Consider the following 27537-nt stretch of genomic DNA (forward strand, 5'->3'; position numbering starts at 1 on the left):
TTTTATAATTCAGATAGAGCAGGGGATTTTAACCAACTTTCCAATTTACTTCTATTTAATTTGTTTTGTTCTCTTGGTCTCCATGGTTGAAGAGGATACTTGGGTAGGCTCAGGAGCTGCACATATATGCCTCATGTTATTGGCTCACATAATGTGTTCAGCTAGTTCCCAGTAGTCCATTGTGGCTTCTTAAACAAAGGATACCAAGAGAATGAAGGAAATTAGATAATGTTAATTGGAAAGTTGTTTAAAATTGTATTCTCTGTCTGAATTATAAAAGAACAATGTTTGGGTTTCATGTCCCTTTAATCTGGTCTTCAAAGATCCAATTTCTCTAATGGATCTCACTCTGTATTTGCTTCTGCAAGTTCCTCCTCTTGGAATGTTTGCTCCAAGTGTTCTTCAATCTGGTACCAAAGTATCGCAGATATTATACGCTAATTGGATTTGCTATGTGATCCTGATGGTTTATGACCCCTTGGTAAAAACAGTGACGTACAGAACCATTTCACTGGGCTAGTTACGTTGTCTGTTGTCCTATTGCTTCAATGGAGCAGAAACATTTATAATATATAATTTTGTCTTTACTGTCCCTTTAAGGGCTTACAGTAAGGAATGGTAGGAAAATCATCTTGTTAGAAAATGACTCCATATCTAGGTGTGAATGGCAGCTCTTCCTTATTGTGCAATAAAATAATCATTTATTTATTAAAATGATCATTTATCTAACATATACCCTGTGAGATGTGTGTATTATTAGTGTGTGTCAGTATAGGGATATACCCTGTGAGATGTGTGTATTATTAGTATGTGTCAGTAAAGGGATATACCCTGTGAGATGTGTGTATTATTAGTATGTGTCAGTAAAGGGATATACCCTGTGAGATGTGTGTATTATTACTGTGTCAGTATAGGGATATACCCTGTGAGATGTGTGTGTCAGTATAGGGATATACCCTGTGAGATGTGTGTATTATTAGTGTGTGTCAGTATAGGGATATACCCTGTGAGATGTGTGTATTATTAGTGTGTCAGTATAGGGATATACCCTGTGAGATGTGTGTATTATTAGTATGTGTCAGTAAAGGGATATACCCTGTGAGATGTGTGTATTATTAGTATGTGTCAGTAAAGGGATATACCCTGTGAGATGTGTGTATTATTACTGTGTCAGTATAGGGATATACCCTGTGAGATGTGTGTGTCAGTATAGGGATATACCCTGTGAGATGTGTGTATTATTAGTGTGTGTCAGTATAGGGATATACCCTGTGAGATGTGTGTATTATTAGTGTGTGTCAGTATAGGGATATACCCTGTGAGATATGTGTATTATTAGTGTGTGTCAGTATAGGGATATACCTTGTGTGATGTTTGTATTATTAGTGTGTGTCAGTATAGGTATATACCCTGTGAGATGTGTGTATTATTAGTGTGTGTCAGTATAGGGATATACCCTGTGAGATGTGTGTATTATTAGTATGTGTCAGTATAGGGATATACCCTGTGAGATGTGTGTATTATTAGTGTGTGTCAGTATAGGGATATACCCTGTGAGATGTGTGTATTATTAGTGTGTGTCAGTATAGGGATATACCCTGTGAGATGTGTGTATTATTAGTATGTGTCAGTATAGGGATATACCCTGTGAGATGTTTGTATTATTAGTGTGTGTCAGTATAGGGATATACCCTGTGAGATGTGTGTATTATTAGTATGTGTCAGTATAGGGATATACCCTGTGAGATGTGTGTATTATTACTATGTGTCAGTATAGGGATATACCCTGTGAGATGTGTGTATTATTACTGTGTCAGTATAGGGATATACCCTGTGAGATGTGTGTATTATTACTGTGTCAGTATAGGGATATACCCTGTGAGATGTGTGTGTCAGTATAGGGATATACCCTGTGAGATGTGTGTATTATTAGTGTGTGTCAGTATAGGGATATACCCTGTGAGATGTGTGTGTCAGTATAGGGATATACCCTGTGAGATGTGTGTATTATTAGTATGTGTCAGTAAAGGGATATACCCTGTGAGATGTGTGTATTATTACTGTGTCAGTATAGGGATATACCCTGTGAGATGTGTGTATTATTAGTGTGTGTCAGTATAGGGATATACCCTGTGAGATGTGTGTATTATTAGTGTGTCAGTATAGGGATATACCCTGTGAGGTGTGTATTATTAGTGTGTGTCAGTATAGGGATATACCCTGTGAGATGTGTGTATTATTACTGTGTCAGTATAGGGATATACCCTGTGAGATGTGTGTATTATTAGTGTGTGTCAGTATAGGGATATACCCTGTGAGATGTGTGTATTATTAGTGTGTGTCAGTATAGGGATATACCCTGTGAGATGTGTGTATTATTAGTGTGTGCCAGTATAGGGATATACCCTGTGAGATGTGTGTATTATTAGTGTGTGCCAGTATAGGGATATACCCTGTGAGATGTGTGTATTATTAGTATGTGTCAGTATAGGGATATACCCTTTGAGATGTGTGTATTATTAGTGTGTGCCAGTATAGGGATATACCCTGTGAGATGTGTGTATTATTAGTGTGTGTCAGTACAGGGATATACCCTGTGAGATGTGTGTATTATTAGTGTGTGTCAGTATAGGGATATACCTTGTGTGATGTTTGTATTATTAGTGTGTGTCAGTATAGGTATATACCCTGTGAGATGTGTGTATTATTAGTATGTGTCAGTATAGGGATATACCCTGTGAGATGTGTGTATTATTAGTGTGTGTCAGTATAGGGATATACCCTGTGAGATGTGTGTATTATTAGTATGTGTCAGTATAGGGATATACCCTATGAGATGTGTGTATTATTAGTGTGTGTCAGTATAGGGATATACCCTGTGAGATGTGTGTATTATTAGTGTGTGCCAGTATAGGGATATACCCTGTGAGATGTGTGTATTATTAGTGTGTGCCAGTATAGGGATATACCCTGTGAGATGTGTGTATTATTAGTGTGTGCCAGTATAGGGATATACCCTGTGAGATGTGTGTATTATTAGTGTGTGCCAGTATAGGGATATACCCTGTGAGATGTGTGTATTATTAGTATGTGTCAGTATAGGGATATACCCTGTGAGATGTGTGTATTATTAGTGTGTGTCAGTATAGGGATATACCCTGTGAGATGTGTGTATTATTAGTGTGTGTCAGTATAGGGATATACCCTGTGAGATGTGTGTATTATTAGTGTGTGTCAGTATAGGGATATACCTGTGAGATGTGTGTATTATTAGTTTGTGTCAGTATAGGGATATACCCTGTGAGATGTGTGTATTATTAGTGTGTGTCAGTATAGGGATATACCCTGTGAGATGTGTGTATTATTAGTGTGTGTCAGTATAGGGATATACCCTGTGAGATGTGTGTATTATTAGTGTGTGTCAGTATAGGGATATACCCTGTGAGATGTGTGTATTATTAGTGTGTGTCAGTATAGGGATATACCCTGTGAGATGTGTGTATTATTAGTGTGTGTCAGTATAGGGATATACCCTGTGAGATGTGTGTGTCAGTATAGGGATATACCCTGTGAGATGTGTGTATTATTAGTGTGTGTCAGTATAGGGATATACCTTTTGTGATGTTTGTATTATTAGTGTGTGTCAGTATAGGTATATACCCTGTGAGATGTGTGTATTATTAGTGTGTGTCAGTATAGGAATATACCCTGTGGGATGTGTGTGTCAGTATAGGGATATACCCTGTGAGATATGTGTATTATTAGTGTGTGTCAGTATAGGGATATACCTTGTGTGATGTTTGTATTATTAGTGTGTGTCAGTATAGGTATATACCCTGTGAGATGTGTGTATTATTAGTGTGTGTCAGTACAGGGATATACCCTGTGAGATGTGTGTATTATTAGTGTGTGTCAGTATAGGGATATACCTTGTGAGATGTGTGTATTATTACTATGTATCAGTATAGGGATATACCCTGTGAGATGTGTGTATTATTAGTATGTGTCAGTATAGGGATATACCCTGTGAGATGTGTGTATTATTAGTATGTGTCAGTATAGGGATATACCCTGTGAGATGTGTGTATTATTACTATGTGTCAGTTTAGGGATATACCCTGTGGGATGTGTGTATTATTAGTGTGTGTCAGTATAGGGATATACCCTGTGAGATGTGTGTATTATTAGTGTGTTGTCAGTATATTTATGAAAATCTTAGCAGTGCTATCCAAATAATATATATAAGTTTATGGCAGGGTTATAAACACAATACAAAGAAATAGAAACCCTAATTAACCATGCATCTACTAGACCATACAATTAATATAAATACCTGAATTCTTTTATTTAGTTAATATCCATGAACATATTGAACTATATTTGCAATAAAAGGAAACTAAATAAAAGTTTATATGCGTTAGAACCAACTCTTAAGATATGCTATTCTTCTTACAAAACCCAGAACAATATACCTTCACAATTCAGCCTTATTTATTTAACACAATGGGACTAAAAACCTTTAACATCCAAGCAATACAATTCTAAACAGTGTTTATAAAACAATAGGATAAAATATATATTCTGTTATTTAACTGCAATTTATCCTAATACAAAATTAACCGACAATATCAGAACTTGTATAGATGAGTTACTTAGCCAATTCAGACACAGATTTGAACAATACCTAGGCTTATAACTACCAATTTAAAATACAATATACTTCACCAATTTTGAACCAATTCGTAGCGGTCTTTAGGTCATCTCATTTGAAAGAAGGTTTTTGCACAAATCAAGGATAAGTTTTAAGCTCCTTGCTGAAGTGAACTTTTTTTTTTCAGGTATATCGCAGCCAAAATCAGATCACTAATTTTCAACAAGTTACAGACAACTCTCTCTTGTGCATTCAACACTCCCATTATATAATCATTGATGACATCATGTGGGTGGCACTACGGGAGCTGACCTTCCCATTGGTTATCTGGGAAGTCTAAATCGGATTGGCCCTTGGAAATTTCATTTTTAACAGCCAGAAAGAACCTTCTGGCTGTAGTTCTCGCAACATAACACCAGGTGGCAGCATACAGTACAACATAGCAATACAATACAGCATTTCTGACATTTTTAAGCAAGTTACTTTTTTTTTTTTTTTCATAAAATGGTTATTTAATCAGATTACACTCTCTGCATTAATCATATATAACCCCAATTACAGATGGTTAATATTAGGTTATTTTTTTTTTGATTATTCTGATACCAAATATGTTATATTATTAACATTTTATTATATCAAGGCAATTTAATACTGCTAATTAGTAGCTTAAAATGCATTACAATTTTATCGGTATCCTGGCATTTATATGTGAATAATAGCTTATTTTTAATTCAGTATTGTACTGTATTCCAAGTGAATCCTGTCTATGTAGATCTGAAATAAGAAAATAAATGTTAATAATCACTTCTCTTCAGGTCCATAAACATCTATTCATGTTTTTAAACACACAGAGGCTAAGTAAGATCTTTTATGTTTTCAAAACATATAAATATATATACACATATATACATATATATACACACATATATATATATATATATATATATATATATATATATATATATATATATATATATATATATACACACATACATGCACATTCACTTCTATGTAGATTTGAGATTATCTGTCTGAAAAATATAAACAAAACAGAATTTATTACACATTTTTGACTGATTAAAACAGTTACCTCCCAAGCTTAGCAAATACCCATGTAATAATAATATAGAATTAGACAATTTCCCAAATTTCTATATTTAATACATTCTGGGGCATGTATTTAAACAGAGAGAGAAAAAAAAATGTTTATTTGCTGTCTGCTTACGTGAACTTCCAGAGTCATACCTCAGCATCTGTCTTTGTTTTCTCTGTGTTATTTTAATCACCACATCTGGTATTATCAGCCACATAGCCTGAGTCATTCAAAACAAATTTGTGCTAATTATCAGTTCCCCTTGAAAAATGTTTGCAGTTCTCACATTTCTTCAGACGGATCGGCATTTCTCTTGGAGGAAATCCATATATATGGGCCTGTGTCCTGTTCTATGTATCAAAATGCTGCCTTTTACACAGCAGGAGGGGGCTTCAAAGGTTATGCTCAAGCCTTTGGAGACATCCTGTCTGCATACTAAATGGGGGAAGAGCTGAACATGATTGAAGTCAGTTTGTCTGAGAGGAATGAATCATTTTTTCTTTTTCTGATCGGTGAAATGTCTGATCAAAAATACAGATTTATTAATCTGGAGATATATGATTAAAATATATATATTTATTAACCTCACATATACCATGACATAATCCCCCTTCCAATTTTTAATAGATGTAGGACACATGTATTTAAATTGGTCTAAAGTCAATGGTATTTGATGAGGATCAACCGTATACCTCATAGACAGTCTCTTATGAAGAAAGTTTGTTATTTTGAGCTTTCATGTTTATCAGTTAGGCATCTTTAAATTACAGTATGTCTTTAGTGCATTTGGGGATATGACACTTCATTCTCCCTCTATGACTTGTAGTTGGGACCTGGGATGACATGCCCGCAGTTGATTTATATGTACCCATTTATCTATGAAACCTTCATTTTTGGGGATCCGTATTTTATAGGCCACTGGAGATATTTTGTCAGTAATGACAAAAGGACCTTTCCATGAGGGAAGAAATTTCTTCTCCCTAACCTGATCTCTTCCAAAGTTATAAAGATAAACTTTATCATTTATTTCATATTCCTTTTTGGATGTTTTGAGATCATAATAGGTTTTAGTGGCAGTTGCGGCTCTTTCTAAATTCCTTTGAGCAAATGCAAAGGCATATTGCAGGTGCTTTCTTAAGTTTTCCACATATTGATGTGTATTGGCAGCGTTTATCAAATTTTGGTCTGATGTACGGTACAGCAGATGCTGAGGTAGAACCATTCTTCTACCAGTCATCAGCTCAAAAGGTGACATCTTGGTAGCACTACTTGGAGTTGCTCTTAATGCCATTAAGACTAGAGGTAGTTTTATATCCCAGTCTTTACCTGTTTCACTCACAAACTTTTTGAGGATTTTAACAATGGATTGGTTGTAACGCTCTACACCACCACTTGAGGCAGCTCTATAAGCAATATGGAGCTTTCTTTTAACCCCTAGTATTTTCCACATTTTTGTCATCACTTCGCTAGTGAAGTGGGTCCCCCGATCTGATTCGATTCTTTGGGGCAAACCAAATCTGGAAAATACATGGTTGATGAGCAATGCTGCACATGTTTCAGCACTATTGTTAGGTGCACTAATGCACTCTACCCATTTAGTGAACAGGCATGTCACTGTTAACATGTACTTGTTACCTCTTGATGACCTTGTTACCGGACCAATAAAATCAATTTGTATATCTGACCATGGCATTACCATCCCCCTTTTCTGCAATGGCGCTCTATGCGTTGGTGCAGTGGGTTGGAACTGTGGACAGATTAAACACCCTTGACAGTAGGTTTGAACATCTTTCAACATGTGTGGCCAAAAAGCGTAGTCACGCAATATTTCGTACGTGAGTTTGGCACCGCGATGACCAGATGTGGGAGCATCATGGGCATGTTGAAGCATTAGACCTCTGAACTTGGTGGGTACTACCCACTGCTGGATGCCAGTTTTGGAGGTTCTAATTAACAAACCATCCTGTAATTTGAATTGTGATTTAGATTTTATTAAGATTCTCAGATCTTCTTTGCCAATACAATCATCTTTTGAGATGGGGTTGCTTTCAGAATCTTCTATGTGTTTATAGAAGATGCCTACAATGGGGTCTTCTTTTTGACTAGTGATCAGGTCCTCACTAGGAGAATCCTGACTCCATTGTACCAAGTTAGGCTCACTCTGTTGTTTTGCCTGGTTTCTGGTAATGGCTTCTACCTGAATTGCACCCATTAAGTGGTCAATATTAAGGAGTTCTCCAGTTATGGCTCCTTGTTTGGCTAATGAATCCGCAAGGTCATTGCCTTCCTTATCAGGACCTAAAACTCTGGAATGACCCTTGGTCTTTTTCCAGTGTATGGTTAAATCATTGGATACTACCAGATTATCAATCTCGCAGAACAATTTGCCATGCTTGACTGGTTTGTTATTGCTTTTCTGCATGCCATTTCTTTTCCAAGTTGGCAGGTATTCAACAAAACTGTCACGCACATAATTTGAGTCAGTTATGATCACAAATTCATGAATACCATGTTCAATAGCCATTTCAATGGTTTTGAAAACAGCAGTTAGTTCTGCAACTTGACTGGATCTTGGTCCAATGTTGAAACCTACAGATATATTTGAGAATCCGTTTGCCCCAGTTATACCAATGCCAGCGACTAATCTGCGCTCATTATCAATAGTGGCATGGTAAGAACAACCATCAACATATACCCAAGGTAATGTTTGACAATGGTCCTCATTGTACATTTTATATGGGGAAAGCAATTGTTCTTCCAGAAAATCATCTTCTGATAATTCTTCCCCAGGATCTCTAGCAGTACAGTCGTGGAGCTCAGCAAGCCCTTGTGCGACTGGATTCTTTTTATTCTGCTTGTAGCGAATTTCTAAGGGCCAGCCTTGTAAGGAAAGAGTCCACGCTGTTATGCGGCTATTAGACAAATTCCCATCTCTTATTCTCTCACTTTGCAAATATAGCAAAGGCTGGTGGGCCGTTTCTACAATAATTTTCTCGCCCTGTATATAGCTGCGGAAATTTTGTAGAGCCCATACAGTAGATAAGAGGGCTTTTTCGCAATCGTTAAACTTTATTTCTACTGGGGATAGATTTTTGCTCGCATAAGCAATGGCTTTGTTCAAATTATCATGCTTTTGGTATAACACAGCACTCATGCTTACATCTGTGTACCCTGTTTCTAAGTAGAAAGGTTTACCACCTTCAGGGTACGCTAAGCAAGGTGCTTGAGTGAGTTTTCTCTTCAGCTCTCTGATGGCTGTCTCTTGAGACTCACTCCAGTGCCATTTCACATCCTTCTTTAGAAGAAGTAGTAGTGGTTTAGCTAATTCCGCATAGTTATCAATGAATTTGCGAGAATAATTCGTCATACCCAGGAATGATCTCAATTCCTTTAAGTTAGTTGGGTTTTTAGAATTCACTATAGCTTCCACCTTTTTCTTCTGGGGATTTAATCCATCAGAGGTAACTTCATGTCCCAAGAAGTTTACACGAGTGCGGCACCATTGAGCTTTTTGCAGGGATAATTTGACACCTGCCCTTTTAAGTTGGCTGAGGACGTGTTTAAGCTCTGCAATGTGTTTTTCAAAGTCTGTGCTTTTGATTAAAACATCATCCACATAAGATAAGGTCCCCCTTTCCAGTGCGTCAGGCATAGCCTTATGCATGAATACAGCAAATTCATGTCCAGAATTTATGTATCCAAATGGAAGTCTCTGGAATGCATACTGAATCTTTTGGAAGGAGAATGCTAGCTTATATTGGTCCTCTTCATGTACCTTTATGGTCCAATATCCCTGTGCACAATCAATGGCAGTGAATATTTTGGATCCCTGCATTTGTGCTAGGCACTGGTCAATGTATGGTACAGGCCAGCCAGACATGTATACTCGTTTGTTTAGCTGTCTTAAGTCAGCACACAAACGCCATTGTCCATTGGGCTTAAGGACACCTAGAATAGGATTATTATAAGAGCTGTGCACCTGTCTGATAATACCTCTTTCTTCCAAATTCCTTATGATCTCTGCAAGAGAATCATATGAGGCTAAGGGAAGTCTGTATTGTTTGACAAATACAGGTGGCGCATTAGGATCTGTTTGTATTCTTGCAATGTGTAAGTCTGTGGTACCACAGTCATAAGAATCCTTAGCGAAAATATCCTTGTACTCCATCAGGAGTTCTCGCAGCTGTTGGCGTTCATCATCGCTAGAACAGCCATTAGCTAAGGATATTTGCTCTTCGACTATTTGCTGAAATCCTGGAAAGATTTCAGGCTGTCCTATTTCATAGGCTTCTTCCAGTCTAGAGGTGAGATCCCCTTGATTATAATTTACATTGCTCCCATGACTCTGGGTATTGGGGTAATCTTGCTGTTTGATTGGCTGATCAAACACCAGAGAGGCTTCTTCAATTTTACAGATGCCTTCCTCTGAGCTGAAGGGATAAATAGACTGAATATTAAATAGACCCTCTGGCATAGATGCAAAGGATTGTTCTATTAATTGTTCATCAGTTAGGTATCCTTCAGGTATTAGCCCAATTACATTATTCTGGAATCCAAAAGTGTAATAACTTGATTCCAGTGCATATCCTATGGTAGTTCCCTTGGATAATGTTATATCCTGTGGGGTCATGTTATGCACAATAATATTTATTGGAACAGTTCCAATATTCACCATAGGAGTGTAGGTTACTGAGACACCCAGATTTTGTATTCTATGGGAGAGGCAAATCAGTGTTTCAGAAGTTTTTAATTTCTGACCTCTCTTTACCTGTAAGGGTAAAAGAAATTTATCAGCCCCAGCAGGAATTATAACATCGCTAGATACCTGCATATTCACAGCATATGGCAATTGCTGGTTTGATTTCAGGGCTGCATTTTCATCCTGAAATACTTCAGGGTCCCCCTTTAACCTGCTCCAGAGGCAAGAATTAATCAAATCTATTTGTATGGCATATCTATGTAAGATATCATTGCCAATGTATATTTGATTATGGGGAGTATTTAAAACTAAAAACAGGTGCTTCACTGACTTATTACCAATAGAGATAGATAATAAGCACTTAGCTGTGATGTTATAGCTTTCAGACCTGTCATCCAGGCCGTTGACACAGTGGTCTTGGGGAGAAAGATATTTAATCACTTTAGGTTCAGCTATTTGCGCTAATAAACCTTCGCTTATATAGCTAGCTTCCTGTTTTAAATTTATTTTAGCATACTTGGTTTTACCAAGGTCATGCACTTGTATAGGGATAAATAGATCCTCTTTAACTCTCTCAATCCCTGTGAGGTATTGAGCATGGCCTCCCCCCTTAGGGATTTTATGATCCCCCTTGTGGAGTGATATGGTTAATACATCGCTATCTAGGGAAATATTCGCTATCTTTCCAGGCGAAATTTTAAAAGTATTACCATCAGAGCCACTAAAAGGAGTCTGATCATCTATTCGTAGAATAGTGATTTCAGGTACAGAGTTATTTCTGAAATGAATCTCCACAGCATCTGGTTTCTCTTCCACCACGTGACAGCTATGTCGGGCGTGAGATATACCAGATTTTTCATAATTGATAGGCCGTTTAACTTGCGACCAAATTACATTATTTATGCAATCAATTATGGTGCTTAATCGTTTCAGGAGATCACTACCAATAATTAAACGATCAGTTGGCAGATCCACTATAATGACAGGGTGTCTTATGACCCTGTTCCCCAATTTAAATTTTAACCAGGCAGTACCATAGACTTTTAGGGAGTCACCCCCAACACCTATTAGAGAACCGTCAAATTCTCTTATTTTGGGTTTGTGGGGTGTTAGCTCATTTAGCTGTGTGTAGTACCTGTGGGATAAGATAGTTGCCTGTGACCCAGTGTCAATTAATCCCCTGATAGGGTTGGAGACTGAATCTTGCAGCTCAACTAGTACATAATATCTTCCTGCAGTTTCTATCATTTCACACATAAAATTTGCATTCTTGTACATCTGTGGGCTTCGCCACGTTTTACCTGAATTCGCTGTGTCATTCGATGCAGAGGAACCTTCATACCTACCTGTTTCCTCTATGACAGGGTTGGTTGGATTCTTTTGTACTGCATCTGTGGAGATAAGGTTAGGAGAGAGCTGCAAGGGAAGAGATTTGTTAACTTTTCCCGGATGAGGTTGCTTGTCATCACGGCCAAATCGTCCGTTTCCGGTCTGTGGGGAGATAACATGATTAGTATCATTGATATTTATTATTACAGTTTGTATATCTCTACCCTCCCCTTCAGGTGATACTGCAGTATTTATGACTGTGCCTGTGGTCCATTGCTGACCACTGGCTGTACCCCTAAAAAAGTATTGTTCGGTTGCTGAGCCGTAGATTTTTGACTCATATTAGCGATTTGTTCGCTCAACCGATTTAATTGGGTAAACAGCATATCTACCTGATTGTACAAGTTACCTCTACCCCTGGGCCTATCTCTTGGTGCCCCATTGTACTGATTCCTGGACCATTGGGTTCCCTCAGAATCAGGGCCACTATTTCTATTCTGGCGTGGTTGCCCCTGGGGTTCAGCTTGTTCAGCATTAGTACTTTGGGGAGCATTATATACCTGGGGTGTCTGGTTACCCTGAGAATATCTTCGCCGTCTATTGTATCTACCCTTGCGCGGATACCAATTATTTGGTGAGTATTCTCTTTGTGAGTAATTATTCACCTGATTATGTCCCCCACTTTGGTTATAGTCTCCCTGCGCCTCAACCTGTGTAGGGGGAGGGGCAGAATTAAACCTCTGTGGAGATGGCCTGTTTTGACTGGCCACCTCTGCATAAGTCCTCTTGTTAGACTCCAGATTGAGGGGGCTAGGTGACACCCTAGTTTCTGCCACAATTTTGGGTTTTGACTCCTTTTTAACCCCCTGTTCACTGGACTGCTGAATAGAGTATAATTTTGTACTCTCTTTGATCAGCCATTCCAATGAGCAGTCCTCATCAAAATCTCTAGCTAAGTTGATTTTGATGGGTGTAGGCAGGGCTTCAAAAAATAAATTTACAAATTCTGAGCCGTCAAATTTGGGATTATCTTCAGCCATACTGTACGCATTTTTCAATACAGAAAGGAATTCAATTGGACTCTGATTCGCACGACACTTTAAACCATATACCGCTATCTTCGCGGCAGTTTTAGTGCGATATTGCCCGAATTCTTTTCTGCATTGTCGTTTTACCCCATTCCAGGAATGAATATTCATATCCTTTAGTGAGGCAAAGAATTTGTGATGCTTACTGTCAAATACCCAAGGCAGAAATTCAATTTTCAATTTCTCACTTGTAACATTCATTATAGCTAACGCATTTTCAAAAGCCTGTAAATGATCAATTACAGATGTTGTTCCCTTATTGGAGAATATAGGTACTGCGCGTTGTACGAAAGTGATTATTTTATGGGAATCATAGACTTTATCAGACTTATTTTGGGATTCTCTGTTAGAGTTTCCCTCCCCCGCATCAGCTGCGCTACAGCTGTCCTCTGGATTTACATCCTGAGGGGATTGTCTATTTGGGAAATCTACTTCTGACCCGTTAGGGGTCATTTGTCTATGTTGTTCTATATATTTTCGTACCTCGTCCCTGACGCGTTCGCTAAAGGAGTTAGCATTATCTGTATTATTCTCATTGCTAATATAGGGGTTTTCATTATGGCGATATGACCTTTTTAAATCGCTTAATTCTCTCTGGCTTTGCGCAAGCTGTTTATTTAAATCTTGTATCTGCGCGATTAAGTCCATATTGTGCTTATCTAAGGTGGCTAGGTTTTGGGCAAATTCATCCATTTTATTTTTGGCTATTTTTAAACCCTCTTCGCGTCTGCGCGAGGAACGAATACTATTTTCTAGCTCCTGTATTTGCAATCGTTTGTCTGTGACACAAAACGACATTTCGTCAATTATGCATATTAAAAGGGGCCAAGATTTTAGTATTAGTTTTTCTCGCTTTTTGGGATCTTTGCATTGATTAATCATTAATAATTCCTGGAAGAATTCATTCTCTTCATTCCACATATTATTATTAACGGTAATATTTTTAGCCCTAGTTTCAAGCATATCCACAAAATCATTTAATTCACCAGCAATATTTAACTTCCCTTTAATGTAACTTAAGATATCTTTCTTAAGGACCTGACCTTTAGTAATAGGTATGGTTATGGGACCAATTTCATTGCTATGTATAGAATTAAATGAGTCACTTCTGGCTACAGACATTATTATATTGGTTTAGTACTTAGTTAAACTAAAACGCTAATACAATTTTTGCCAATAAAAAGAGAGAAGGAAAATTTTTATATTTCAAAAAAAATATTATTAATTTTGAAATATGAAAAATTAATATTCCAAAATATGAGAAATTAATATTTTTGATTAACTTTGAAAATATGAAAAATCAATATTTTTGATTAATTTTGAAATATGAAAAATTAATATTTTTATTAATTTTTCAAAATTAATCTTTAATAATATTTCAAGATATTAATGTCAATCTCGAAATATGAAAATTAATATTTCAACTTTTCAAAAAAAATTATATCTTCAAAATATTAATATCGAAATATGAATTTTTTTTTTTTTCTCCTTTATAATAATTTCTATTTACTTACAAATATATTATATCAATTATGATGGAATATTAATAAATCTCAGAAAAAGTGCCTCCAATTATTATGTCAGTATATTTATGAAAATCTTAGCAGTGCTATCCAAATAATATATATAAGTTTATGGCAGGGTTATAAACACAATACAAAGAAATAGAAACCCTAATTAACCATGCATCTACTAGACCATACAATTAATATAAATACCTGAATTCTTTTATTTAGTTAATATCCATGAACATATTGAACTATATTTGCAATAAAAGGAAACTAAATAAAAGTTTATATGCGTTAGAACCAACTCTTAAGATATGCTATTCTTCTTACAAAACCCAGAACAATATACCTTCACAATTCAGCCTTATTTATTTAACACAATGGGACTAAAAACCTTTAACATCCAAGCAATACAATTCTAAACAGTGTTTATAAAACAATAGGATAAAATATATATTCTGTTATTTAACTGCAATTTATCCTAATACAAAATTAACCGACAATATCAGAACTTGTATAGATGAGTTACTTAGCCAATTCAGACACAGATTTGAACAATACCTAGGCTTATAACTACCAATTTAAAATACAATATACTTCACCAATTTTGAACCAATTCGTAGCGGTCTTTAGGTCATCTCATTTGAAAGAAGGTTTTTGCACAAATCAAGGATAAGTTTTAAGCTCCTTGCTGAAGTGAACTTTTTTTTTTTCAGGTATATCGCAGCCAAAATCAGATCACTAATTTTCAACAAGTTACAGACAACTCTCTCTTGTGCATTCAACACTCCCATTATATAATCATTGATGACATCATGTGGGTGGCACTACGGGAGCTGACCTTCCCATTGGTTATCTGGGAAGTCTAAATCGGATTGGCCCTTGGAAATTTCATTTTTAACAGCCAGAAAGAACCTTCTGGCTGTAGTTCTCGCAACATAACACCAGGTGGCAGCATACAGTACAACATAGCAATACAATACAGCATTTCTGACATTTTTAAGCAAGTTACTTTTTTTTTTTTTTTTTTCATAAAATGGTTATTTAATCAGATTACACTCTCTGCATTAATCATATATAACCCCAATTACAGATGGTTAATATTAGGTTATTTTTTTTTTGATTATTCTGATACCAAATATGTTATATTATTAACATTTTATTATATCAAGGCAATTTAATACTGCTAATTAGTAGCTTAAAATGCATTACAATTTTATCGGTATCCTGGCATTTATATGTGAATAATAGCTTATTTTTAATTCAGTATTGTACTGTATTCCAAGTGAATCCTGTCTATGTAGATCTGAAATAAGAAAATAAATGTTAATAATCACTTCTCTTCAGGTCCATAAACATCTATTCATGTTTTTAAACACACAGAGGCTAAGTAAGATCTTTTATGTTTTCAAAACATATAAATATATATACACATATATACATATATATACACACATATATATATATATATATATATATATATATATATATATATATATATATATATATATATATATACACACATACATGCACATTCACTTCTATGTAGATTTGAGATTATCTGTCTGAAAAATATAAACAAAACAGAATTTATTACACATTTTTGACTGATTAAAACAGTTACCTCCCAAGCTTAGCAAATACCCATGTAATAATAATATAGAATTAGACAATTTCCCAAATTTCTATATTTAATACATTCTGGGGCATGTATTTAAACAGAGAGAGAAAAAAAAATGTTTATTTGCTGTCTGCTTACGTGAACTTCCAGAGTCATACCTCAGCATCTGTCTTTGTTTTCTCTGTGTTATTTTAATCACCACATCTGGTATTATCAGCCACATAGCCTGAGTCATTCAAAACAAATTTGTGCTAATTATCAGTTCCCCTTGAAAAATGTTTGCAGTTCTCACATTTCTTCAGACGGATCGGCATTTCTCTTGGAGGAAATCCATATATATGGGCCTGTGTCCTGTTCTATGTATCAAAATGCTGCCTTTTACACAGCAGGAGGGGGCTTCAAAGGTTATGCTCAAGCCTTTGGAGACATCCTGTCTGCATACTAAATGGGGGAAGAGCTGAACATGATTGAAGTCAGTTTGTCTGAGAGGAATGAATCATTTTTTTCTTTTTCTGATCGGTGAAATGTCTGATCAAAAATACAGATTTATTAATCTGGAGATATATGATTAAAATATATATATTTATTAACCTCACATATACCATGACAGTGTGTCAGTATAGGGATATACCCTGTGAGATGTGTGTATTATTAGTGTGTGTCAGTATAGGGATATACCTGTGAGATGTGTGTATTATTAGTTTGTGTCAGTATAGGGATATACCCTGTGAGATGTGTGTATTATTAGTGTGTGTCAGTATAGGGATATACCCTGTGAGATGTGTGTATTATTAGTGTGTGTCAGTATAGGGATATACCCTGTGAGATGTGTGTATTATTAGTGTGTGTCAGTATAGGGATATACCCTGTGAGATGTGTGTATTATTAGTGTGTGTCAGTATAGGGATATACCCTGTGAGATGTGTGTATTATTAGTGTGTGTCAGTATAGGGATATACCCTGTGAGATGTGTGTGTCAGTATAGGGATATACCCTGTGAGATGTGTGTATTATTAGTGTGTGTCAGTATAGGGATATACCTTTTGTGATGTTTGTATTATTAGTGTGTGTCAGTATAGGTATATACCCTGTGAGATGTGTGTATTATTAGTGTGTGTCAGTATAGGAATATACCCTGTGGGATGTGTGTGTCAGTATAGGGATATACCCTGTGAGATATGTGTATTATTAGTGTGTGTCAGTATAGGGATATACCTTGTGTGATGTTTGTATTATTAGTGTGTGTCAGTATAGGTATATACCCTGTGAGATGTGTGTATTATTAGTGTGTGTCAGTACAGGGATATACCCTGTGAGATGTGTGTATTATTAGTGTGTGTCAGTATAGGGATATACCTTGTGAGATGTGTGTATTATTACTATGTATCAGTATAGGGATATACCCTGTGAGATGTGTGTATTATTAGTATGTGTCAGTATAGGGATATACCCTGTGAGATGTGTGTATTATTAGTATGTGTCAGTATAGGGATATACCCTGTGAGATGTGTGTATTATTACTATGTGTCAGTTTAGGGATATACCCTGTGAGATGTGTGTATTATTAGTGTGTGTCAGTATAGGGATATACCCTGTGAGATGTGTGTATTATTAGTGTGTGTCAGTATAGGGATATACCCTGTGAGATGTGTGTATTATTAGTGTGTGTCAGTATAGGGATATACCCTGTGAGATGTGTGTATTATTAGTATGTGTCAGTATAGGGATATACCCTGTGGGATGTGTGTATTATTAGTATGTGTCAGTATAGGGATATACCTTGTGGGATGTGTGTATTATTAGTGTGTGTCAGTATAGGGATATACCTTGTGAGATGTGTGTATTATTAGTATGTGTCAGTATAGGGATATACCTTGTGGGATGTGTGTATTATTAGTGTGTGTCAGTATAGGTATATACCCTGTGGGATGTGTGTATTATTAGTTTGTGTCAGTATAGGGATATACCCTGTGAGATGTGTGTATTATTAGTTTCTGTCAGTATAGGGATATACCTTGTGTGATGTTTGTATTATTAGTGTGTGTCAGTATAGGGATATACCCTGTGAGATGTGTGTATTATTAGTATGTGTCAGTATAGGGATATACCCTTGAGATGTGTGTATTATTAGTGTGTGTCAGTATAGGGATATACCTGTGAGATGTGTGTATTATTAGTTTGTGTCAGTATAGGGATATACCTTGTGTGATGTTTGTATTATTAGTGTGTGTCAGTATAGGGATATACCCTGTGAGATGTTTGTATTATTAGTGTGTGTCAGTATAGGGATATACCCTGTGAGATGTGTGTATTATTAGTGTGTGTCAGTATAGGTATATACCCTGTGAGATATGTGTATTATTAGTGTGTGTCAGTATAGGGATATACCCTGTGAGATATGTGTATTATTAGTGTGTGTCAGTATAGGGATATACCCTGTGAGATATGTGTATTATTAGTGTGTGTCAGTATAGGGATATACCCTGTGAGATGTGTGTATTATTAGTGTGTGTCAGTATAGGGATATACCGTGTGAGATGTTTGTATTATTAGTGTGTGTCAGTATAGGGATATACCCTGTGAGATGTGTGTATTATTAGTGTGTGTCAGTATAGGGATATACCTTGTGAGATGTGTGTATTATTACTATGTATCAGTATAGGTATATACCCTGTGAGATGTGTGTATTATTAGTATGTGTCAGTATAGGGATATACCTTGTGGGATGTGTGTATTATTAGTGTGTGTCAGTATAGGTATATACCCTGTGGGATGTGTGTATTATTAGTTTGTGTCAGTATAGGGATATACCCTGTGAGATGTGTGTATTATTAGTTTGTGTCAGTATAGGGATATACCTTGTGTGATGTTTGTATTATTAGTGTGTGTCAGTATAGGGATATACCCTGTGAGATGTGTGTATTATTAGTATGTGTCAGTATAGGGATATACCCTTGAGATGTGTGTATTATTAGTGTGTGTCAGTATAGGGATATACCCTTGAGATGTGTGTATTATTAGTGTGTGTCAGTATAGGGATATACCTGTGAGATGTGTGTATTATTAGTTTGTGTCAGTATAGGGATATACCCTGTGAGATGTGTGTATTATTAGTGTGTGTCAGTATAGGGATATACCCTGTGAGATGTGTGTATTATTACTATGTATCAGTATGGGGATATACCCTGTGAGATGTGTGTATTATTAGTGTGTGTCAGTATAGGGATATACCCTGTGAGATGTGTGTATTATTACTGTGTCAGTATAGAGATATACCATGTGAGATGTGTGTATTATTAGTGTGTGTCAGGATAGGGATATACCCTGTAAGATGTGTATATTATTAGTGTGTGTCAGTATAGGGATATACCCTGTGAGATGTGTGTATTATTAGTGTGTGTCAGTATAGGGATATACCCTGTGGGATGTGTGTATTATTAGTGTGTGTCAGTATAGGGATATACCCTGTGAGATGTGTGTATTAGTGTGTATCAGTATAGGGATATACCCTGTGGGATGTGTGTATTATTAGTGTGTGTCAGTATAGGGATATACCCTGTGAGATGTGTGTATTATTAGTATGTGTCAGTATAGGGATATACCCTGTGAGATGTGTGTATTATTAGTATGTGCCGGTATAGGGATATACCCTGTGAGATGTGTGTATTATTAGTATGTGTCGGTATAGGGATATACCCTGTGAGATGTGTGTATTATTAGTGTGTGTCAGTATAGGGATATACCCTGTGAGATGTGTGTATTATTAGTGTGTGTCAGTATAGGGATATACCCTGTGAGATGTGTGTATTATTAGTATGTGTCAGTATAGGGATATACCCTGTGAGATGTGTGTATTATTAGTATGTGTCAGTATAGGGATATACCCTGTGAGATGTGTGTGTCAGTATAGGGATATACCCTGTGAGATGTGTGTATTATAGTGTGTGTCAGTATAGGGATATACCCTGTGAGATGTGTGTATTATTAGTATGTGTCAGTATAGGGATATACCCTGTGAGATGTGTGTATTATTAGTATGTGTCAGTATAGGGATATACCCTGTGAGATGTGTGTATTATTAGTGTGTGCCAGTATAGTGATATACCCTGTGAGATGTGTGTATTATTAGTTTGTGTCAGTATAGGGATATACCCTGTGAGATGTGTGTATTATTAGTATGTGTCAGTATAGGGATATACCCTGTGAGATGTGTGTATTATTAGTGTGTGTCAGTATAGGGATATACCTGTAAGATGTGTGTATTATTAGTATGTGTCAGTATAGGGATATACCCTGTGAGATGTGTGTATTATTACTGTGTCAGTATAGGGATATACCCTGTGTGATGTGTGTATTATTAGTGTGTGTCAGTATAGGGATATACCCTGTGAGATGTGTGTATTATTAGTGTGTGTCGGTATAGGGATATACCCTGTGAGATGTGTGTATTATTAGTGTGTGTCAGTATAGGGATATACCCTGTGAGATGTGTGTATTATTAGTGTGTCAGTATAGGGATATACCCTGTGAGATGTGTGTATTATTAGTGTGTGTCAGTATAGGGATATACCCTGTGAGATGTGTGTATTATTAGTGTGTATCAGTATAGGGATATACCCTGTGAGATGTGTGTATTATTAGTGTGTCAGTATAGGGATATACCCTGTGAGATGTGTGTATTATTAGTGTGTGTCAGTATAGGGATATACCCTGTGAGATGTGTGTATTATTAGTGTGTGTAAGTATAGGGATATACCCTGTGAGATGTGTGTATTATTAGTATGTGACAGTATAGGGATATACCTTGTGTGATGTGTGTATTATTAGTGTGTGTCAGTATAGGGATATACCCTGTGAGATGTGTGTATTATTAGTGTGTGTCAGTATAGGGATATAACCTGTGAGATGTGTGTATTATTAGTGTGTGTCAGTATAGGGATATACCCTGTGAGATGTGTGTATTATTAGTGTGTCAGTATAGGGATATACCCTGTGAGATGTGTGTATTATTAGTATGTGTCAGTATAGGGATATACCCCGTGAGATGTGTGTATTATTATTGTGTGTCAGTATAGGGATATACCCTGTGAGATGTGTGTATTATTAGTATGTGTCAGTATAGGGATATACCTTGTGTGATGTTTGTATTATTACTATGTGCCAGTATAAGCGCATGTTATGTCATTAAACTGCCAATGGGAGTTTTGGATAGACGGGTGCTTTATCAATGCAGGAACCAAATGACATTTAATTTAATCACAACTGCAGACATCTGACTTTTTTTTCTTGTACTTGCAGGGAGTGATCCTGGTTTATGATATCACAAACCGCTGGTCTTTCGATGGAATTGATCGATGGATAAAAGAAATTGATGAGGTAATAAGACCCTATGAGACCAGCTGCCTCAGTCTGTTTTGTGAACTGGGCCCTAACCACAAAGGGCAAAAATCAAGGCTATGCGTTTTTTTCCAAATGTTCTTTTGTGTTTAGATCAGACTATAATTTCTCTTGTAAGGTGTATCCAGTCCACGGATTCATCCATTACTTGTGGGATATTCTCCTTCCCAACAGGAAGCTGCAAGAGGATCATCCACAGCAGAGCTGTCTATATAGCTCCTCCCCTAACTGCCACCTCCCAGTCATTCTCTTGCAGCTCTCGACAAGGGAAGCAGCTAGAGAGATGTGGTGCATTCCATAGATATCAAGCTTTAATCTTGGAAAATTCTGTTCTTGGTAGCTATCTCTTAGCCTCGAAGAGTTTCAGAGTTATTTGCCTTGCAGTGTGATTCCCCTTATCTGATCTTCCATGCAGATAAAGTAGTTTTGCGTACCAAACCTGGGTTTCTTCCTAAGGTGGTATCCAATAAGAATATCAATCAAGAGATTGTTGTTCCGTCACTGTGTCCTAATCCTTCTTCAAAGAAGGAACGTCTATTACACAATCTTGACGTGGTTCGTGTTTTAAAGTTTTATTTACAGGCTACTAAAGATTTTCGTCAAACATCTGCATTGTTTGTTGTCTACTCTGGACAGAGGAAAGGCCAAAAGGCTTCAGCAACTTCTCTTTCTTTTTGGTTAAGAAGTATAATCCGCTTAGCTTATGAGACTGCTGGCCAGCAGCCTCCTGTAAGAATTACAGCTCTTTCCACTAGAGCGGTGGCTTCCACATGGGCCTTTAAAAATGAGGCTTCTGTTGAACAGATTTGTAAGGCAGCGACTTGGTCTTCGCTTCATACTTTTTCTAAATTCTACAAATTTGATACTTTTGCTTCTTCGGAGGCTATTTTTGGGAGAAAGGTCTTACAGGCAGTGGTGCCTTCTGTTTAAGCGCCTGCCTTGTCCCTCCCTTCATCCGTGTCCTATAGCTTTGGTATTGGTATCCCACAAGTAATGGATGAATCCGTGGACTGGATACACCTTACAAGAGAAAACAAAATTTATGCTTACCTGATAAATTTCTTTCTATTGTGGTTTATCCAGTCCACGGCCCGCCCTGTCATTTTAAGGCAGGTGTTTTTTATTTTTAAACTACAGTCACCACTGCACCCTATAGTTTCTCCTTTCTCTTGCTTGTCTTCGGTCGAATGACTGGGATGTGGCAGTTAGGGGAGGAGCTATATAGACAGCTCTGCTGTGGGTGATCCTCTTGCAGCTTCCTGTTGGGAAGGAGAATATCCCACAAGTAATGGATGAATCCGTTGTCTGGATACACCACAAGAGAAATAAATTTATCAGGTAAGCATAAATTTTGTTTTATAGTGCTGCACTGTGAATTGTGCAAATAAAAAAACATTTATTCATTGCTTCTTATGTCTAAGTTCCTGATTCTTTAAAATTCACTGTCATGGAAAGTAACGGGTGCACCTCACTTAGATATTAATTAAAAAAAGGGGGCACTGAATCTGGTAGCCCCAATTAATCTTGCAGGGAGAGGGAATTTAACAGATGACACTGGGCAAAATACAAATTGAATCACAGGGTTTTCACACATATGCTTCTAATTTTCTATCCATGCAAGAAGCACATTGCATATTTTGAAACTTATTTGAAAGCGAACATTCTGTGAGATGAAACGGCGAGGGGAGTAAAATGTTTTTTTTTTAGATATAATGTTTTTATTGTTATTAAAGGTAAAAAAAAAAATATACAGAAATAAGAAAGAAAAGGAAAAGACAAAAAATTACATAATCAATGGTACACTTATGTCATTTGGAACCAGAAAACATGGAGCAGACATACAGATAAGATATACATGAAAATAAAATTATAACCTTTTCAGATATTAAATATTTCACTTTTCTTCCTTTATCACAATAATCATTAACACGGGATTTACCCTAACTTCATTATTATAAGCCTTAAAAAACAAAGAAAAAAAACAAAAACAAAAAGGCAAGTCTTTACAGTAATAAATGATAAATTCGGGTAGTCCAGTGTAAATTTTAAATAATTTCAACCTTTAAATTATTGAGAAAGGTGGAGCCACCTACAAATTAATTGTCAAATTCCTGACCGGCTTCAAGGAAAAGTTTTTAGCTTTTAAATTTTTCTAGGGGGGGCAAAGGAGGGGGGGAGAGGAAAAAATAAAAAAAAAAACAAAAGGGGGAAAAAAAAAAGGGGAAAAAAGAGGTTTGCATCTTAACTTATATTCTCTAATGGTGATAGTAACTGGTTCTGTAAATTGATGTTTTTGTAGTGTTTAACAAAATCTAACCACTTTAAATTAAATCTATTATGTTGCTGTTCAGAGTTAATTGCGTTATCAAATTGTTCTATTGTATATTGTCTTTGTAATAAAAATGTTAAATTATTTATAGTCGGTGAATTTTTTTGGTGCCAATTTTTAAGGATGAGATATCTTCCACCCAGAATTACCGTATTACAGAAAGCTCTATTTATCAGTCTGTCTGATGTGTCTAGTAGGAAAATTATGTGTTGTAGTTCTAATATGTGATTTGTAGCTGTCACCTTATTTAACCAAAATTGTACCCGTTTCCAAAACTGGTTAATTTTTGGGCAACTCCAAAACATATGGGTTAAGTCAGCATCGGCTAAAGAGCAACGTGGACATACCCTTAAACCTTGTGTCGACCATTTATTTATTTTAGCAGGCGTAAAGTATATTCTATGTAAAAGTTTTATATGCATTTCTCGCCAGCTTGCCGCGAGTGTGGCCTCGTCCAAGAGAATTATACTTTGTTTTACTTGTTCCCTTTTTAGATCTACAATCGTTGTTTGCCATTTTGAACAGATCTGTACAATATTTAGTTCCCCTGTCTTAGTAATGATCATATTATACCAGTATTTAATGGAGCGTTTACCTGCCTTAAATAATGCTAGCCCCATTTTCATTCCTGAATGGGTCCATGGAAGCTTATTATCTTCCATAGCTTTAAAGAACCAGTGTCTCACTTGAAGGTATGCAAAAAAATCCACATTCTGTACATTATAAGACTCTTTAAGAGTTTCAAATGGCATTATACTCTGTAGATTAGGTTCTCTAAGTTGTGTTAAATAAATAAGTCCTACTGTGGCCCATTTCCCAAATACTTGACTGCTAATACCAGGCGGAAAGCGTGGGTCACCTCTAATAGGAAGTAGATCTGAAAAATGGGGGTCACTATCTACTCTGCGTCGTATGTCTTGCCATACAATTATAATATGATATAATGATTGTTTATTTTTAATACTCTTTGGAATTACTTTTTTAGGGCAGTGCAGAAGCGCATTTAATGAGAGAGGGTATACTAAATTTTGTTCTGCTTCTGTAAATGCAATATAGTTCCCGCCCGTAGTCCAGTCCATTGCGATTTTTGCAAGACTTACACTATTGTAAATAGCAAAGTTGGGTAGTGCCAATCCACCATATTGCCTTAGTTGTGACAGTTTATATAATGATATTCGATTCGCACCCCTCCCCCATATAAATCGTCTCATTAGTTGGTCTAACCTGCTAAGATATTTTTTTGGTATAATTAGAGGGATATTTTGCATTAAGTATAATATTTTAGGTAAGACGATCATCTTAACTACATTGATTCTTGCGGTAATTGAGAGTGGAAGATTATCCCATTTCATCATCTCAAATCTGATTTTCGCAAATAGAGGTGGGTAATTTAAACTAAACCAATCTTCTGGATTAGCACTGATCTGGATTCCTAAATATGTGATGTATTGCGGGGCTACTTTAAAAGGGGGTGTATATTGGTTTTGGTGATGCTTACTCAACCAGAGAAGTTCTGATTTGGATATATTAATTGTGTAACCTGAAAAAGAACCAAAATTTTTTATAATTTCCAAAGTTTTGGGAATTTCAGTCTGGGCATCCTTTAAAAGTAAAATCAAATCATCTGCGTAAAGTAGAAGTTTAACAGGGATTTTGCCTATCTTAATCCCCCCTAAATTATCTCTTAAGGTAACTGCAAGGGGTTCAATTGCTAAATTAAACAAAAGCGGTGAAATTGGACATCCCTGTCGTGTTCCAGATAAAATAGGGAAGGATGTAGTGTTTGAGCCATTAACCATCAAAATAGAGGTTGCATTGGAATATAAGGCACGAATACATTCAAGGAACTGATCTTTGAACCCAAAATTCTTCATAGAGCAGAATAAATGGTCCCAGATAATAGAGTCAAATGCTTTATGGGCGTCAACTGCTAGAATGGCGGAGTTTTGTTCACTTTTATTTTTAACATCTGCTAAGAAGTCTATTAATAGAAAGATTTTGCGTATGTTTGCTGACAAATTTCTCTTAGACATAAAGCCAACCTGATCTTTGTGTATTAACGGACTCATAATTAACTTCAGTCTATCTGCCAAAATTGCAGTGAATAGTTTGTAATCGGAGTTTAGTAATGAGATTGGACGATAAGAGTCTATTGATTCAGGATCTTTCCCTTTTTTTAGGAGTAATATTATTTTTGAGACTGCAAAGTTAGGAGATGGAATCTTATAGTTAATTAAATAGTCATTAAATAATTCCGTAAGTACACCTATTACTTCGTTTTTGAGAATTTTATAAAATTCTGCTGGTAGAAGGTCAGGTCCGGCGGCTTTGTCCAACTTCAGATTATTTATTGCGTTTAAGACTTCCAATTCTTTAATTGGTGCATTAAGTTTCTCTAAATCTTCCGCCGAAAGCTTAGGTAATGTAATTTTTTCCCAAAAATCTTGTTTATTTTTTACATTAATATCCGCTACTGAGTATAGGTCCCTAAAGTATTTATAAAATTCTGCTTTGATTGTGTCAAGATTCAATATTTTTTTGCCGTCAATATTTAGTGACTTAATGTGATGCATCGGTTTCCTATCTTTTACAGATCTCGCTAACAATTTCCCTATTTTATTTCCAAATCTGTAAAATCTACTTTTGTTCTTCAGTTCTTGGATAGCAAATTTTTGTGATAGAAAAACTTCCCATTCTTGCTTAGCCTTCATGTAACTTTGCCAGTTAGTCTGTGTATGGGATGCAATATATGCGTTATATTTGTTTTTTAGATAGTTAGAAATTTCAGTCTCTCTTAAATATAGCTTTTTCTTAAACCTAATAGTAAATTTTTTAATTTCTCCTCTGGCTACTGCCTTAGCAGTTTCCCAGAAGATCTCTTTCTTATGTATATAGTCTTTGTTCTGTTGAACATATTCGTGCCATATAGCAATGAGTCGGTTTCTAAATTCTAAATTGTTTGCTAAGTAGCGTGGGAAGCCGTAACTCTTAACTGGATCATATCTGTCTGTTTCCCACCGTGTCTCTAATGATATCGGGGCATGGTCTGAAATGGTGAAGTTATCTATTTGTGCTTTTATAACAGATGACACTGGGCAAAATACAAATTGAATCACAGGGTTTTCACACATATGCTTCTAATTTTCTATCCATGCAAGAAGCACATTGCATATTTTGAAACTTATTTGAAAGCGAACATTCTGTGAGATGAAACGGCGAGGGGAGTAAAATGTTTACAGAATGTGACAGGACCTGTGAGAGAATTTCAGACGCCCTCAAGAAATGCCCCTGTCCTGCCCACTGCCGCCAAGTCTGCGAGACTCATTTTACAATAGAATTATAAAGTACTCGTTCAGTTTTTTTACATTTTCACGCAATGTTAATGTCTTATTTAAAATTACTTTGTACAATAAATATAGGTTTTGTTTACACTGGAATTTTACATTGTAATTTTTAATTCACATTTCCCTATATACTTTTGCAGTATGATTTTTAATGCATAATTATGATTTGGACTTTCAATACACACTTTAAGCTTATTTTATTGAACACTATATGGTAACATGTCTCACATACAAAAAACCCAGGTTACGCCCCTTAGGTAGACACACAGATTGTAATGTAAACTTTACCTATAGAGAATCCTGTGAAGGAACTAATATTATTGATGGATATTTCTTTTTAGATATTCTCACATAAGCCGAGAGCTTCACAGAATTGTCCCGAAGCGTATTTAAGGGGTTAATATATTCTGCTTAATATCTACAGAAAAGCAAAGCTGGGGGTGTGTAACAATGATCAGTAAACCCGTTGCAGGGAGAC

The 27537-nt window shown here is 36.2% G+C and overlaps 1 protein-coding gene across 2 annotated transcripts in view; it reads left to right on the top strand.

Annotated features, from left to right (window-relative positions):
* Nucleotides 1–27537, top strand: part of RAB40B (RAB40B, member RAS oncogene family) — a 319276-nt gene that overhangs the window by 250221 nt on the left and 41518 nt on the right. For both annotated transcript variants that reach the window (XM_053710367.1, XM_053710359.1), the window contains exon 5: nucleotides 21288–21365. In XM_053710367.1, coding sequence (XP_053566342.1) covers nucleotides 21288–21365 — 78 coding nt within the window. The remainder of the gene's footprint in view (nucleotides 1–21287; nucleotides 21366–27537) is intronic.

This window comes from Bombina bombina, chromosome 1 (assembly GCF_027579735.1).
Source record: "Bombina bombina isolate aBomBom1 chromosome 1, aBomBom1.pri, whole genome shotgun sequence".
Taxonomy (NCBI): domain Eukaryota; kingdom Metazoa; phylum Chordata; class Amphibia; order Anura; family Bombinatoridae; genus Bombina; species Bombina bombina.